The sequence below is a fragment of the Paramormyrops kingsleyae genome, chromosome 14 (assembly GCF_048594095.1).
Source record: "Paramormyrops kingsleyae isolate MSU_618 chromosome 14, PKINGS_0.4, whole genome shotgun sequence".
In the NCBI taxonomy this organism is placed as follows: domain Eukaryota; kingdom Metazoa; phylum Chordata; class Actinopteri; order Osteoglossiformes; family Mormyridae; genus Paramormyrops; species Paramormyrops kingsleyae.
In genome coordinates this window covers 10,841,544-10,857,824 of record NC_132810.1, presented here as the reverse complement: position 1 = coordinate 10,857,824, position 16,281 = coordinate 10,841,544, and the positions used below count along the sequence as shown (strand labels likewise).

General features: G+C 47.8%; 1 protein-coding gene across 2 annotated transcripts in view; it reads right to left on the bottom strand.

The window, feature by feature from the left end:
- Positions 1 to 16,281, bottom strand: part of dync1h1 (dynein, cytoplasmic 1, heavy chain 1) — a 33,356-nt gene that overhangs the window by 3,429 nt on the left and 13,646 nt on the right. Inside the window, exons 33-72 of one of the 2 annotated variants that reach the window (XM_023828515.2) lie at positions 15,929 to 16,167; positions 15,626 to 15,782; positions 15,218 to 15,445; positions 14,861 to 15,091; positions 14,456 to 14,596; positions 13,973 to 14,206; positions 13,667 to 13,873; positions 13,425 to 13,546; positions 13,170 to 13,335; positions 12,375 to 12,538; positions 12,063 to 12,192; positions 11,832 to 11,965; positions 11,617 to 11,731; positions 11,350 to 11,511; positions 11,001 to 11,215; positions 10,631 to 10,835; positions 10,305 to 10,478; positions 10,077 to 10,196; positions 9,837 to 9,957; positions 9,196 to 9,391; positions 7,947 to 8,064; positions 7,500 to 7,715; positions 7,150 to 7,362; positions 6,177 to 6,304; positions 5,881 to 6,034; positions 5,549 to 5,695; positions 5,234 to 5,384; positions 4,712 to 4,965; positions 4,462 to 4,596; positions 3,507 to 3,601; positions 3,246 to 3,420; positions 3,076 to 3,151; positions 2,797 to 2,957; positions 1,954 to 2,065; positions 1,804 to 1,864; positions 1,574 to 1,697; positions 1,348 to 1,461; positions 1,023 to 1,193; positions 392 to 609; positions 169 to 272 (exon numbers count right to left, since the gene is read on the bottom strand). In XM_023828515.2, coding sequence (XP_023684283.1) covers positions 169 to 272; positions 392 to 609; positions 1,023 to 1,193; positions 1,348 to 1,461; positions 1,574 to 1,697; positions 1,804 to 1,864; positions 1,954 to 2,065; positions 2,797 to 2,957; positions 3,076 to 3,151; positions 3,246 to 3,420; positions 3,507 to 3,601; positions 4,462 to 4,596; positions 4,712 to 4,965; positions 5,234 to 5,384; positions 5,549 to 5,695; positions 5,881 to 6,034; positions 6,177 to 6,304; positions 7,150 to 7,362; positions 7,500 to 7,715; positions 7,947 to 8,064; positions 9,196 to 9,391; positions 9,837 to 9,957; positions 10,077 to 10,196; positions 10,305 to 10,478; positions 10,631 to 10,835; positions 11,001 to 11,215; positions 11,350 to 11,511; positions 11,617 to 11,731; positions 11,832 to 11,965; positions 12,063 to 12,192; positions 12,375 to 12,538; positions 13,170 to 13,335; positions 13,425 to 13,546; positions 13,667 to 13,873; positions 13,973 to 14,206; positions 14,456 to 14,596; positions 14,861 to 15,091; positions 15,218 to 15,445; positions 15,626 to 15,782; positions 15,929 to 16,167 — 6,388 coding nt within the window. Of the gene's footprint in view, positions 1 to 168; positions 273 to 391; positions 610 to 1,022; positions 1,194 to 1,347; positions 1,462 to 1,573; positions 1,698 to 1,803; positions 1,865 to 1,953; positions 2,066 to 2,796; positions 2,958 to 3,075; positions 3,152 to 3,245; positions 3,421 to 3,506; positions 3,602 to 4,461; positions 4,597 to 4,711; positions 4,966 to 5,233; positions 5,385 to 5,548; positions 5,696 to 5,880; positions 6,035 to 6,176; positions 6,305 to 7,149; positions 7,363 to 7,499; positions 7,716 to 7,946; positions 8,065 to 8,504; positions 8,701 to 9,195; positions 9,392 to 9,836; positions 9,958 to 10,076; positions 10,197 to 10,304; positions 10,479 to 10,630; positions 10,836 to 11,000; positions 11,216 to 11,349; positions 11,512 to 11,616; positions 11,732 to 11,831; positions 11,966 to 12,062; positions 12,193 to 12,374; positions 12,539 to 13,169; positions 13,336 to 13,424; positions 13,547 to 13,666; positions 13,874 to 13,972; positions 14,207 to 14,455; positions 14,597 to 14,860; positions 15,092 to 15,217; positions 15,446 to 15,625; positions 15,783 to 15,928; positions 16,168 to 16,281 lie in introns of both variants that reach the window. The other variant, XM_023828516.2, reaches the window with a different exon arrangement.

Sequence of the window (16,281 nt, the reverse complement as noted above, 5' to 3'; positions counted from 1 at the left end):
GAGGAGATTAAAAAAACAAAAAAGTTGTATCGTGAGGATTAAGCCTGAAAAACAAGACCCATTAAAAGAAAAAACAGAACAGTACAGAGCACCATGGAAAAACGTCAAGGGAACAGAGATGAATGAGAATGAGAGCTGCCCCAGGCGACAGCTGGAATGGGACTTTACCCTGAGTGGTGAGCAGAACTCGCTCAGCGTTGCTAGGAAGCCCAAGCCAGGATGGGGTCTGGGTGTCAGGGAGCATCTCCACCCAGTGTATGAACTCCTCCCGTCTACAGGTCAAACACACAATTACTGAGACAGGTAGAACATCCTGCTGGACTCCAAACTACCATCATTTTCACCAAGGAGCCAGCAGTCAGGGCAGATTTAAAGCCGACTCTTCACTGACCGGATGCCATCAGGCATCTTGATGTCCTTGTGTCCGTCCACCCTGATAGCCAGTTTAAACTCGCTGTCAAAGCTGCTGGTGGTGAAGATGCGGTCCAGGAACGTGTTGAGCAGACGCTGGTCAAACTCATTGTCGATGCGTCCTCCGTAGATGGACTGCGCCATGAGGGTCTTCAGCGCTGCCCACGGGATCTTGTCGGGGGAGATGTTCTGTCGGCCCTGCAGTGCAAGTCGGTCGAGTTGCTGTTAGCAAACTAGGACATACATGCAGGTACCACCTCTTCTCGCATGTTTGAGAACTGCGTTATGGAAATGTGCATGTATATCAAAACAAAGGACTTTAACTATTTTCCCCTCACTGAAGGAGAAAAAAGAAATCACGGAGTTATGTGGTTATTTTGATACACACCACATAATGGAGAAACATTCCTGAGTATACCATGGGCTTATTTTAAGCTTGCTTAAAATGGGACTGCAGTATAATCTGATTATATCACAAAGAGACAATATAGACATGATGTTTATCATCTAGCAGAACAGTTTGAGAAAAATTAAAATTGCCAGGGGCGATCTGTTCTGATGACATTCCACAAAAACTACAGCGGTAGCTTTTAAAAGGTCTACATTTGCACCTTGGCGGTGTCGTCCAGCCAGGTATCCACGGTATCACACGCCGAACGCAGGTCCGACTCCCCAAACTCGTACTTCTTGGACCAGCCGAGGGGGGCATAGCGCAGACGCTCCTGGATGACCGCGTGGAACCAGGCCAGGAGGAAGTAGAGCCGAGCTCGCTCGTTGGGGGACTGTGGTTATGAAGAGAATGGCTATGAGAGCAACTTCATGCACAGCGCTTCCATTTTGTTTTCTTGTCAAGCCAAAAGCGCAAAAGTTATGCGAACACAAGAAGAAATTCACAGCAGCAGGTGTTTCTAAGCTTTGTTCTCTATTCTCCATCACCTTGCACATGCGAGCTACAGGGATGCTGCTGAAAGTCCTCAGCATGTTGGCTTTGACACCAGGCGGTGGCTCGAAGACGAAGATGCGTCCGGCACGCAACAGGTTCACCGGCACCTGGAAGAGAGAGCGGCATAGAGACGGACCTGAGCGGCAAGACACCAGAACAGGCACCAATAATGGATGCTCACAGACACCAAAAATCATCAGCAGTTATAGTGATGCCGACCTTGGGGTTGATCTCCATGGTGAGGAAGAGGCGGAAACTGGCGTGGGGCTGCATGGAGTGAAGCTTCTTCTCCAGCTGCATCAGCCAGCCTGGGGCGAGGTGAACGTTCTCCAGCATCACCCATCTGCCACACAGAAGATTGAACCATGTGATTCACACACTTCAGTGAGAAGATATAGGTCCTTAATAACAAAGACTGAGCAACATGGAAGGAAAGCAGCATGACCCACCTGCCAGACTTGACTGCTGTGTTGATGTCTCTATCGGCCTTGTTGAATCCCTCGGCAGACCCTGGAAATGGAAGATTAAAGCGAATTCAGATTGATTTCACAGCGACAGCTTGGATCAGATGGAGGCATTAAGACTGCGGCCAGCCCTACCGATGGAAACAGAGGTGATCTGCTTGTTCTGCTCGGCCGCCAGATCCCTCACGAGTCCACTGGCATCGTAGCCGGGTACAGAGCACATCAGCACTGGGGTACTGGGCTTTACCTGGGCCGAGGAAGATGCAATACATTTGGGATGGTGCAAGGGGTGTGAATGCACTCAAGAATTAAAGCTATAACAATATATGGTTTTCTATACAAGGAGACCGTAATTCTAAAACTTGATGTTTCAATGCAACAGTAAGATGACACAGTAAAAGCCTTTTGAACAAAGTATGAATCGCATTAGAAATTAGATGCTTTGTACACGCAGTGGCTACATTATAAGGCACATTTAGCTAGTACCAGGCAGGGCCAAATTTTGCCTCCTGAACTTGCTTTAAAGACAGGAAAGATGTGATCTGTAAACTCCAGATGCTATAGTGTGTGCAAAAAAAATAAAAAAAAAAAATCACAGGAAAGTCTGAGATGCTGGAACCACTCTGTCTGGCACTAATAATCATGCGGCATTACAAATTACCTAGATGACGCATCTTAGCCATTGTAATGCATAGGCTGACGGTAACAAACTCCTGACCCTGTCTGCTTGCTGTACGTAGCCACATGATTTGCTGTTTGGAGGAGCAGGTTGCTCACAATAAGCCAGTGAACCCAACAAACTGGCCACTAAGTGTATGTATGATATAATACAGCAATTGCAACTTAACACATCAGTCCCAGAGATAATCTCTGGCTTTTTTTTAAAGCCCCGGATTTCGATGCTCCCAGCAGTTTGAAACGCAGTAACATTTCTGAAAACATCTAATGGACACAATTAGGTTTAGAAGATTTTTCAACCTCGCTGTCGACAATGCTGGCCAGGTCCAAAGGCTGCTCGATGATGGACATGAAGTTCTCCCCAAGGACTTTGGACACGAAAATTTGTGCCATGGCCAAGAGGCGATCCGGCCGGAAGGTCTGGATCAGGAGCAGCTGATGCACAGCCAGACCAATGGGAGCTGTTCAAGAAAGAGAGAGACTTCACTGTAGCAATTCAAGCAATGCAATTTTAAAGTCCATTTCCATAAAGATAAGGTATTTAAACTATTCAAATCCAATGCTTGGTTTGATACTCACTTGACGTTTTCTCCTCTGTCCAGAGGTAGGGCACGGACAGCTCTGGGGAATTGCTTTCAATCCACATGAAGAATTGCTGCAAGAATATCTAATGTTATCTTTCCACATCAACGCCAAGCAGGACACAGGATGAGCATCTGCAGCTAACAGGACAGACTGGGTCTCCCCACCTCATCGGCCTGTACTTTAGCTAGCAGGTCTTTGAATGCGGGCAGGCGGCCGAGTCGAATCATGGCCTCTGTCTGCTCTGTGTTCAGCCCTTTCACTTTGGGGATGGAAGTGCCGGTGAGCACGATCTCTTTCCCCCGGAGGAAGTGCTGGAACTCGGCGTCGTAGGATGGCTCACTGCAGGAGAGCCCGGCGTCAGTACTGAAAGCAGTGCCCAGTCGCTGGCCTGACTGGCGAGTCTAAGAGCCACCTGGCTGCCTTACCTGGTCATGCCCTTCAGGTTGATCTTGGCCAAGAGCATGGCAAAGGTGATGTGGTCGCTGTGAAGCATTCCTCTGGCCACCCTGTTGAAAGCAACCTGTAGGAAATACAAGTTGCATTATTTACATCTCAGTACAAGGATGACTGGCCATCTGAACTGCATCTTTCCCCAGGCCACTGCCCTCCTAAACAAGGATCCATGAAAGCACACCTGCACCTGGCTGGGCGATGTGCCCTAAAAATGATATCACGGAATTCAAAGATTCTCATGATCTTCAATATTTACGGTATTCTAAAATTCATATGTAAAAAAACAGCAAAGTATGACAGGTGGTTCTGAGTTTTTCCTAATCATACTGACCGACCAAATTGTTTTACTAATAGTTATGTAGCATGTGAAAGGGATAATGACAGATTACGTCAATGGCAGACTCATTCCTTGATGGAATTTGCTTAAAAATAATGCACTATAGCTGTTAATCATGCAAGAAAACAAGTATTCCGGCTATACCACAATACTCACGGTATTCAAAAATCGATGACAATATGAATGTTCATGATCACGATACGATATTTTAAATCGATCGCCCAGCCATACTTGCCCCCTAGGGGACCTTACCACAATTAGTATTGACGGCTCGTGTAAACTATATACTTGTGGCACCACCAAAGCAAAATTCCTAGTACTTTTTGCACATGGCGAAGAGAAGGTTTGATTATCTACTCGTAAGTCACACGTGTGACAACCTGCCTCAGCATGCCACAGCTGTACTTATTTTTAACGGAACCGTACAAAGAAAACTGCCTTTTTTGTTTTAAAAACTGTCCTTAACAGATGAAGCCCTGCTAATGGCTTTTCCCTTACGTTAGCTCTTTTCCTGTTCATCTTATAGATGCGACGCCCTACATCCACAGGACAGTGACATCTGCTTATTGACGACAAAGTCCCGGCAATACCTGGAAGAGATCCTTGGTGATGAGCGACAGCCGCTGAGTGTGGTCACTCACGGCCCTCAAGTTGGCATTCTCGTACAGGACGGTGTGGTAGATGTCCAGGAAGAATTGCAGCGAGTACTGATACAGGAAGTGAATCTGGAACAGAAAGGACAATTTCAGTGGAGTAGATGACCACAACATACCTGGTGAGACAACCCCACACTGGGTGATTGGGAGGGGGCGGAGCCAGGGCACAGGGACGCAGCATCACCTGATTCAGGGCCTCCATGGTGAAGTAGATGCTGCTGCAAGCCGACGAGAGCGACAGGTACTGCTGGGACACTGACTCCACCTCCTGCATGACAATGTCCGTCTCTTCCACCTTTCGTGTCACCTCTGCCGCTTCTTTCTTCAGATTCTCCAGGGTGGTGATGATGGTGTCGTCATCCAAAATGCGACCCTTGACCTCGTTGAGAGCCTGCAGCAGTGATTTCTCCAGCTGTCGCAGACGCAGTTGGAATTCACCTGCAAAAGTACAAGGGTCATTTTAATACAGATCCCTTTGTCCAGGGGCTGCACCGCAAGACATTTCCTACAGAGTATTTCTTAGTTCCTGGACTAAGAAAACTGAATTGGAGATTTATGGAATATTACTTATTCCAAACCCCCCCCCCCACTTCCTTCACAGAACCGGGAACCTTGCTGCAATTTATTGTAGGGCTAAATTTTTATTATGACCACTAGGGCAAATGTAGTGAAATCAACAGCTATGATAATGACACCAGCCAGTTACCCTGCAGCTTGAGGAGGTCTGAACGCTTCTCGTCCACGTCGGGCCGCTCCGCCTTCAGCACCTCGTTCAGACACTGGCTCTGCAGGCTGCTACGTGTTACCGTGAAGTTCACGAAGGTCACTCGAGAACACAAGTCTGGAGGGAACTCCACCTATAAAACAAGTCCAATTGATTGACCTCTGGAAAAGACTAATCCACAATTTTTTTTTGCACTAATTTACTCAAATTTAGATACTTCAGTGTCAAAAGAAATCAAAGATTCAGACCACCAACCAAGTGGGTGCCAATGCAGGGGGAAGTTGCAAAAATGCTTACGGTTGGGTCTCTGGTGGACAGGAAGATGACAAACGAGGGTGACAAGTCAATGTCCTGGTCACCCAGGGTGATGAGCACACGGCCACCAGTCCTGCGCACTTCTCTGTTCAGCACTGGGTTCAGGATCGGGTCGTAGCTCTCCACATCCTAAAATAAGATCCCAGCCTTCTCATCATGTACAGCTCCTCCCAACTCGTTGCCACAGCTAATATTTCATGTGTAACATAACACTGACATGATATACTAGCAAATATTAGCATTCACTCAAAACTACATCCGACCCACAACCCTTAACAGGAGCTGTAAGATATTCTGGCAACTAGCTGTCTTACCTGCACCAACAGAGGATTTCCAAATCGAAGGGCACTCTCCAGGTTCTTCCTAAAGGCATCATCCAAGAAGCTGGTCCTGGTAATCTTACGGTCTTTATACTCGTTCATGATGAACTCAGTGGCCTGGCCCGATGGGTCAATGATCAGAGGGTATCTGGGCAACAAGAAATATGGTAACTTGAGTATTCAGTCTTAAAAATGATGGAGTAGATAATGCAAAAAAAAAAAAAAAAAAAAAAAAACAGTAAAATCTATGGACAGGGATGCAGATCATAGAAGTATGGCATCATGCTAACCTGTTGAACCGTTTCAGCATAATGGCATTCTCAGTGCAAAGGTCATCAGCAGGCAGAGAGTTAGCTTGCCAGCGCAGTCGTTCGTCTGCATTGGACAGGTATTCAGTCCTGGCTATGTCTGTACGGAACTGGGGGGGGGACAGGACAAAGGCACAGGTCACATGGTTAGCAGGGGAACAAGTGTGTCAAATTCAGAAGGAAGGAACACAGACAGTATACAGTGGTACCGCAGAACTCGAACTTAATCCGTTCAGAACTCCGGATCGACTCCTAAAAAGTTCGAGTTGTGATCGAATTTTCGGCATAAGAAATAATGGAAAACCAGTTAATTGGTTCCCGGCCAATTTTTTTTTACATTTAAACACAAAATGAACCGGATAAAACAAGAAGCATATATTATACTAAACACATCTAAGCACATTTATCAAAACAGTAATTTGTAAAGAAAGAAAATAAATGTATCCAAAACAATGTGTAAAGTAAAAAAAAAATAAAAATGTGTTCTGCCCCAATTGACCGATCCTTCCGTGTGCCACGCCCCCTCGTTAACCCCATGTGGAATCCCCGTGTGAACAGCTGTTTCTGGTTGCTTTCATTAGTCCTCTGTATTTCGCCGGCGTTTCAGTTTGTTTCCCCAGTCCGGTCATTTTATTGTCAGTCTGCGTTTTGCCTGCCTTACCTGGAATTAAACCCCGTATTCCCCGATACCCTGACGTTTGCGCCTTTGTCTCCATTCCGTCCCTGCTTGACACGACTAAAGCATTACCTCTGGTTTCCACTGAGAGACGTGCCGCGTGACTCATTTCCCTGCGCGTACAAGTTATCTTAGGTCGGCGTTCACGGTTTGACTTCTGAGATTCAGATCGAGCTCTAGGTAATTTTTTTTCGAACTGTTTGGTTCGACTTTTAAGAAAATTCGAGTTCTAATGAGTTCGAGAACTGAGGTACCACTGTAATTCCAATCCCAAGGTACCTGGATGTTGGCCTGCTGCAGGTGATGTGACCAGGTGGTGAAGAGGTTCTGCCGCATCTGCTGGTCGAAGTAACCGGCATAAGCGATGAAGGCCGCCGAAAGCAGACAGTCGCCGGCAATGGTGGACATCTGGTTCTTGAAGGTCTCGCTGGTCTTCTCCCAGCGCTCCCTCTCGGCAGACAAGCTCTTGAGCAGGGCAGTGCTGCGGTTCACCTGTGCAAAATCAGAAGCAAATTTACAGCTGGACAATTTCCGACTGGGGAGGGACGCAGAGCACTACAGCTAGCACCACAGACGCAGGAAGACCCCTCCGAGTCCAGGCGGGCCATTAAAGTGCTCAGGGACCCCACCTTGGCCTCCACGGCTGCCAGGTCGGCCTTGATAGCCTGGGCCTCGGAGATGAGCACGGCGTATTCCTCCTTGTAGCGGGCGATGCTGGACTCCAGGTCTCGGATCATCTGCTCGACTTCCTCAGCCTTGGACTTGTTATCCTTGGCATCGTCCTCCAGCTTCTGCAGCTCGTTGCGCAGGGGCTCCACACGTTTCAGCATGTCGGCGTAGTTAAGCTGTGGGGCATTGCACACAGATGGCTTCAAACAATACAGAAACACACACTTTTATAGAACAATAGCTAATAACTAGCTTTATTATGCATTTTCAGACACCCATGCAAGAACAAGGCCAAATTAGCATCAAACATGCTAACATAGCCACCCGCTGGATAAAACAATGAACAATACTTTAAGCATTTCTTGCAACAGGTGTGACCAGAAGAAATAAGGTGATGTGTCCCGTACCTGAGCAATGGCCCATTTCACCATAGGCCCACAGGCTAGGGAGGCCCTGTTGACCTGCTCATAGTTGTAGCTAGGGTTGGACATGTAGTTCTTCTTCATCTTCTCACGGATTGAGTCACTGTTATGAAAATGAGCAATGAGCACCAGAACAAGTATGACATCACTGACAGCATGGGTGTTAGAACTTAAGAGCAGGGGAGGGTGGGGTAGGATTGAGGATGGAAGACGAAGTACACGAATCATTTCAATAATTAGATGTTAAAGTTCTAAAAGGATTATACTAGGCTACAGTCCTTATACATACCTCCATTGTTTAACTGTAATTACAATACTAATTATAAGCAAAATGCCTTAACTTCCAAATCACCAGTAGTGCTCAATTTAAAAATCGTTCTATAAACAGACAGAGCCCCTCTCATACATGTAGGGGTTAGATTTGTAATAATCATGGTTTAAAGCCCACAACAGGAGACCAACAGCAGGGTGAGGCAAGGAAGGTTCCCGTGCTGTCTGACGAACAGGAGAGAGACACACAGGACGGATGACACAAAACAATACCTCATGTCCTCAGAGACAAAGTTGACTATGCTGGAGATGAAATTGTCCCTGATAATAACTTGTCTGATCTTTTTCCAGTCATTAGTCTCCTCCCCCAGCAGGAGGCAGATTGACTCTAGCGCCAGCTTTACTGCGGCGGGCGGGTTGGCCATGGCACGCACTTCAACAAGGTGCTGCTTCTTAATTGAGCTGACAGCTGGTGATGGTTTGGAGGGAGGGAGGGAGGGAGGGAAAGATGGGAGGGTGCTTTAGGAACATGCAGGATTCTTGGGGTGGTGCGGGCGCCATTGCAGAGCAGGGAGGGACACCTCAAGCGTTAGGCCAGGGTTCCTCAATTCCTGGAGGGCCAGGATCCAGCACAGTTTGCAGATTTCCCTGCTCAAACACATCAATCAGCTAATTAGCAGGTTATATAGGTGTGTCTGAAGAGGGAAATGTGCAAGGTGTTGGATTCTGGCTCTCGAGAACCAGAATTGGGGAACCCTGTGTTAGGCAGTGGGCTTCTGATTCCTTAATTTGTCAAATATGTATTTTATAGTCTAAGCCCAATGAGAACAGCAGGGAGAATGACAGCTCACTCTCCTGCTAGTTCCGCTTTGTCCCTTTAGAGGGCACCCCTCTGCCCACCAGCATCGGTGTCACTCCTCTGCATATCTGTGGCCACCGCATACCCTCCACTTGCTCTGGTCACCTTATCTCATCAGCAGAAAAATTAACAATGGTGGGGATGAAGTTCTCGCGCATAATGATGGAGCGGATCTGCTTCCAGTCTGTGGTGCTTTCCCCTAGGAGAAGGCAGATGGACTCCAGGGCCAGCTTCACTGCAGCCGGAGGGTTGGCCATGGACCGCACCTCCACCAAGTGCTGCTTCTTAATGGACTTAACGGCTAAGCCCAGCCAGCAGGGGGCGCCAGCAGAGAGAGATGTGACAAGAAAAAAAAAAAGGCAAGAAAAACAGCAGAGAAGTTAGCAAGAGAGAAGAGAAAGACAACCAAGGGTGAACAATCCAGAGAAAGATGAAAAATGCAGGCGTAGGGAAAGGTATTTACTGTACAATTTACTGTACAACAAGCAAGACACAGTGGACTATACCAGCTAAGACAGGACTTCAGCGGTACATCCACAGCACATTGAACCTAACATGTACAAAGAGAAATTCAACAAAATGCTCTGACAAGCAGTGTTCATCCCCAGTAAGTACACTAATGTGCACTTAATTATAAACCTGAGTGCTTCAGAATGTCTGCCACAGAGTACCAAGAACAGCATGATAATTTCCAGACACATGGGGGAAGGCTATTAAATCTTTCATTTCACTAAGACCAGCCTTACCGTTCTGAGCCTCAATGACAGCAGGCTCCACCTGGTCCAGATCTTGCTTCACTCTCAGCTGCTTGTCTTTGATCACTTCCTGCTGCTTGTAGACTGCTTCCTGTATCTCCTGACTCATGACCTGAATGGGAAAAAAAAGCACAGAGACACCAATCAACCCAAGTATCTCAACCTGGAACCATTCAAAAAGAATGGATTGGTTATAGCATGCGGCAGAAAAAACTAACAATCACACATTACCTTCTTTTTCTCAGCCTCCTGCTGGTCTTTCACCATCTTCTTTAGCTTGTCATTGGCTGCGGCATTCTTCACTTCTAGCTCTTGGCTCTTGATCCTCAAGTCACGACGAAGTTCCTCCACCTAAGACAGAGGAGATGTCAACAGGTGTCTGCGGCCAACAGTCAAGAGATGCTGATAAGCTGGTGCATCCGACTTTCCTCTGAAGACAAGAAAAGGGCTCTGCATTACCTGGTCCACGGTCTCCTTGATCTTACGCAAGCCCACGTTGAGATGCATCTGCTGCTCCTCCAGCTCACTGCGCTTCTCGTTGAACAGGTCTGCGTAGTGGTTGATGAAGTCAAGGTAATGGCGTGGCGTAATGGCCATAGTGCGCCCGCCACGTTTGGCCAAACGATTGTTTGCCTGCAAGAAGCGAGACATCAAGCAACTTCTTGTGCCAAGGGAATAGATTTACACACATTGACTTGTTTCCCCAGAAACCGATGGCAAAAGACAAGTGCCAGTCGTTCATGGAATAAGGTAGGACACCTGAGAAGCACAGGCATGTTTCTGACCTGGTGCAGTGTTTGATGGACGAACACACAGCCGTTGACGATGGCCTCGCGATGGGTGGGAGGCTGTGGCAGCTTATCATACACAGTTGGCATATAGTCGGGCACTTTGTAGTTGGGTTTCTCCAGGTCCATCTTGCTGGTAAATTCTTTGCCCACCTGGTACAGAGCCTCAGTAGACCAGTCACCAAACCAGTTCAGCACACACCTATAGACAGGTGCAGGTTGAAGGATCACTTTCTGTATTTATTGCTTGACACAAATAGGGTGGACAGTCATAAAAGGCCATCAAGGTCTGACAGAAAGGCAACTCCAATGGTAAACATTACGCAGGAATGCCGTGATTCTGCACAGCGTCAGACCTTAATCCTACCTGTTGAACAGGGCGGGGGATGTGGCGGCGCGGTCTTTCAGGCCCTCAGAGGAAGGATTCATGGTGAAGACCACATGCAGGTTCCTGATCACCTGGCTTGTGAACCACTTGTAGAGCTCCTCATGAGTGTCCAGCATTAAGCCCTCCTTCTGGGCTCCCTCCTTGCACTGGGTCATCAGCGTGGCATACTCATCACCTTCAAACAAACCTGGAACCTGGGTACGACAGGCACACGGCATATCAGTCACACAGCATTGAAAAAAATAATGTGAAACAGCTGCTCGTATGTAATTATAATAGTACCTTCACTGGACTAACCGTTCCATAATAAAGTACATGGCGCTCTCACCTCTCCATTGGCCAGCAATGTGTTCATGCGCTCCAGGAAGCCAGAGTCCAGCACATTAGACTCATCCATGATGAAAGCAATCTTTTCATTCTTGCAGCCAGAGCGGCGCAGGACTGTCCTCAAGTCTTCGTCAAAGTCCTCGCCTGTGTATTTCCTGTGCACCTAAGCGAAGCAATGAGAAGCACTTCAGCAGACGGTCAAGCACGGTCAAGTTCTGTATGGCTTTATTCACCAAGTTTAGATAAGTGCACAGTCTTGAAAGCAAACCTTGATCTGGTAGACACTGAGTCCATTCATCCAAGCCACAAACCGGGACAGGGTGGTCTTTCCAGCACCACTAACCCCAATGAGGAGAAGATGACCCTGTGGCTGCCGGAAGATTCTGAGGAGAGAGTGTGCGGGCCATTCAGACAGGATAGAGAAGGAAAGGGAAGGGACAGATTCCATCTAATTGTTTCCATCCTTATTGTAAAGGCACTTGCCTGTCAATTCTGAGGACGTGATCTAGGACCTCATTGAACAGCACAAGAGGAACATCAAGTTCCTCCTCATAGAAGACCTTAAGACGTGCTTTGACGTAATCTCTCAATTCCTCTTGATCCACAGGGATGTAATCCTGGAAAACGGTACATTACCAGATAACCAACCCAACGACATTAGATGTTCATTCAAAAAGTGTGGTTTATCAATGCTAGCTACCAAAATTAACTCACCTTGGACAACCAGTTGCTGTATAGGATCGGTCTGTTCAGAGCCTTTTCACGATCAATGTTAGGGAAATGCTTGAGGGCCACGATGTCAATATTCTCATCTGTCCAGCGTCTCTCCTCATCCTCTACCAACCTGTAAGTATGTCGAGGTTAATTCACAGAACAGGGAATCCATGTCATCGCGTAGTTCCCCGTCAACTTCAACTTGCACATTTGCTTAACGCACAAAGAAGGCCTTATGCCATCTTTAGCCGTAATGCTCATTTACAAGCATTAGGAAAAAAAACCTCACACTCATTGTACTCAACTTCTTACCTATCCTGGAAAAGACGGAGGGCTTCATGGGCCCAAATGCGGATGAGACCTTCCACAGGGAGAGTCTCCAATGGTCGCAAGGCCTCAAAGATACCCCTCACCCAGCGGGTCATCTCTCTGGGCGAGTAAATGTAGTGAGGTTGGGTATCTTGGGTGAAACGCTCCTGTCAACAAAGACAGTTTGTCAGTCTAGGCAAAGTCCTAAATAAATAAATGAACAAATAACTTTCCTGAATTTAGCTTGCAATTATCCAATTAACGTATATTAACTGAGGATTTAACTTCTTTATAGATGAACATTTTTACAGAGAATGGCTTTCTTATATTCGATAGGAGATAAGGAGCATGCACTGATTACAGTGTGTTGCCACACCCACCACATGACCAACCACCTCAGGGATGAGAACCTGAATGCAGCCATGCAGTGGGTAATGCCTCAGCACCACACGAGTCTGAGTGGACCAGTGTGAGTTTTTTTCCCAGTGGCGAGAGTGCCAATCCTGCCACCAACCCCCAAGTTCTTCACTGTAAGTTGGAGGACCTCCTTTCAGGGCTGGATGTAGATTAACATCATATCCAGGATGAAGCAATTGTAGGTTAAGGGCCTTACTCAAGGGACCAACGGAGAAGAATCACTCCAGGCGTTCATGGGATTTGAACCAGCAACCTTCCAGTTAGTGACACAGATCCCCAGCCTCAGAGCCACCACTCTGCCCACAGGCACTCCACTATATTCCATAGTTACACATTTATTCTAACATCACCGATGGCTTGTGGGAATAACTTCTCCCAAACCTGAGACATGGTGTAGAACTCCACCATGGCAGCGGTCAGCGGGTCGGCGTAGGTACGCAGAGAGGGGATGAGCCTCAGCATGGCCCGGTTGAAGGTTCCATAGATCTGTGTGAGGGAGGCTGGACCTGGGTAGTCCACGTACACCACTGGGACATGGCGCAGGAATCTGAGGACAAAAGTGACCATTTCAGAGAAACTTCCCCCCCCCTCAGAGTTTGGGGTGGAGGGGGTTGAGGCTTCAGATCTGCTGTGTACCTGTGGGTAAGAGGTTTCCTTCCAGGGTCGGTGGGGGGGTTACATGCCCCAACAAACTGAATCCTCTCCAGTTTGACCCAGGTCTGGTCTGAGGTACGGTAGAATCCTCCATGCTCCACCATCTGAGAGGAGAAATCAGAGTAGCTGAGCACAAAGCATCAAATTAAAGACCGTTCACATCCAAATAGCTAATCATGGTTTCTACACTACTACACTGGCTGCCTGCCAGTCATTTCACACACCTGTCTGAGGAAGGAAATGACCCTCTGGGTGCCATACTTGTCCATGTCTGGCAGGTTGATTTCATCACAGAACAGCACCAGCCACTTGCCAAGCTGCACTGGTGCCAGAACCACGCCGTTGGGAGTTCGGCGGTACTCGCAGTAGTGGTCAAAGGTCTTCAGGAGGAGTTCTGGGGTGGTGGCACTGGAGAAGTTCAGACCTACAACCTGGGAGAGGACAGATGTATGACCATGATCACCATGTTCCACTTTTTCCAATTATATCTTTATGTTTTATGATTCATGAGTGAGTCATTACACACTCACCTCCATGTCAGGCAGGGCCCGGAGGGCACTGAACAGTGTCATTGTTTTACCAGACCCAGGAGGGCCACACAGGACCAGGGGCTTGTGTTCAGCCAGCCATGTGTAGAGTAGGGCCTCATGGCGCACAGTGTCCAGCGTGGGCACCACCACATCGGGTGAGGCCACCTTGTGGGTCTCCACCTCAATCTGGGGCACCTTGCCCTGCCAAGACTGCCATTCTCCAGTGATGGATACCTTTGGAAAATAAGTGACAGGTGGGGAGGTGTTTCAGCACATGGTGCTTTTCCTGAGCATGCAAACATGGAGTACCTTCAGACAGATACAACTGCAACTAGTGGCAGGGAAGTTCTCTTTTAAAACGGCTTAGCGGGGAGATTTACTTGTCCTTGCATGATACCACTGAATAAATTAACCTAACAATGTCTAGCAATGTAGGGACCAAACCAGCCAAAAAGAATGGATGACATTTCAGCATCTGCCTACCTCATAGTCAATGATGGGCACGTTGGGTGCAGATGGCAGGGGGATGGTGGTGATGCGGCGGATATACTCCCCCAGCTCTGCTCTCATTTTCAGACGGCCGTCACCGGAGAAGGACCAAAGGATTGCGTAGATCAGATACCTCTATAAAGGACATGAATTCCACATTGAGATACATTGTTAGACGGCGTATTGGAATGTTATGGAAGGACTCAACTAAGAAAGATGGACAATGTATACAAGTAACAACTTCTTTATTTATACAGGTACAACATGCAGTGAAATGTTGAAAAGTCATGCATCATATCCTAACGCTAATACTGCAACAAGTGTGCTGTTCAACAATGAAGACTGGTGATGGCGTGGAGGACCATAGCTCTACACTGCGGCTGGGGTGGGGGTGCTGACCTGCATGTAGCGCTCCAGCTGGTCGATGGGCATGGGGAAGTCTGGGTGGTTGTTGTTGTAAAGGGCCACGTTTCTGGACGCCTGGTGCAGCATGGAGAAGAGTGAGCCCATGCAGCGGAGCCGGGTGAAGTCCATGATGTGCTCCATCTTGGAGGCATGTTCCAGGGCCTTGATCACCAGGCCAGTGGAGGTGAAATATGGCTGCAGGATGGCAGCTGCATCTCTTTGTATCTGGGAGGGGGGGGGGGTCACAATATCAGAGCAGCTTTAATGTATAATCAGCTCAATACTGCCACTGGTCTAAGGGGGCTGGACCACATAGGAAAATACAACCAGGAGAATGGATCATGAAGATACCTGTAGCATGGGGGAGGCTGCCTCGTCGCCCTCGTCCTCTGTGCCTTTGCGCATGCGCTGTGCCTCATCCTCGCCCTCATCCAGCGGGATGCTGCGCAGCCGCGATAAGAAGTTGTTGAAGATCATGTCCGTGCTGAGGACGTCCTCGCTGAACCAGACCATGCCGCAGCGGGACACTGTGGCCAGCGTGGCGTACTTCAGGTCCTGCACCTCAAACATGATGCGGACCTGGGGGAGACACAGTCTGCTTAATTAAAACAATCGGTAACGGTTTGACCTAATTTGTCTCAACATGCAGTTTTCCATTTGGTTTTGCATTTCGAATACTGTAAATTGCTCTTATTCTTGATGTTACATAGGAGACAGCAGCTCTATACTCAGGCAGTGGCGGTAGGGATCAGGACCTACATTTGGTGGAAGGCTGAGACGCTCTCCGTTGGGCAGCGTCAACAGTTTGTTGTCATCCAGCACAGAGTTGAGGTTTTCAACCCACTCAGGGTCCACATCACCATCGAAAATGATCCACTGTCGCTTTTGGAGCTCTCCTCTGACGTTATCAATGATCCTGTGAGTATGGAACAATGGTTAGACGAAAGCTTGAGTCTCCAATCTACCATTCAAGCTTTATTTTAATAAATCGGGATTGCGGACAGAAACTATTGTTCCCAGCATAATTAAAATGACCCTGTAAGAGTCACAGGCATGGCTTACTTTCTGAGTACGTGTGTGAAGAGCCCGTCGGTCCATTCGCGAGTGTTGGGGTCCAGGGTCCCATACAGATGGTCCTTACTGATGGCCTTCGGGTCAATAATGTGGGCCACACCCTCGACCCCCTCTAGTCTCTCCAGGGCCTTGAGCAGCACCCTCCATGCCATGGTTTTGCCACTGCCTGAGGGGCCGACCATCATGAGACCGTGGTTGATCTGGGTGATCTGGTACAGCTGTAGCACCTGTGACACAGAAGATCTCAATCAAAATAAGAGTCTAAACACTTTCATTCACTAAAGAAACACCTACTCAGCTCCAACAGGAAACACTCAAATGTAAAACCCAAAGAACACAGT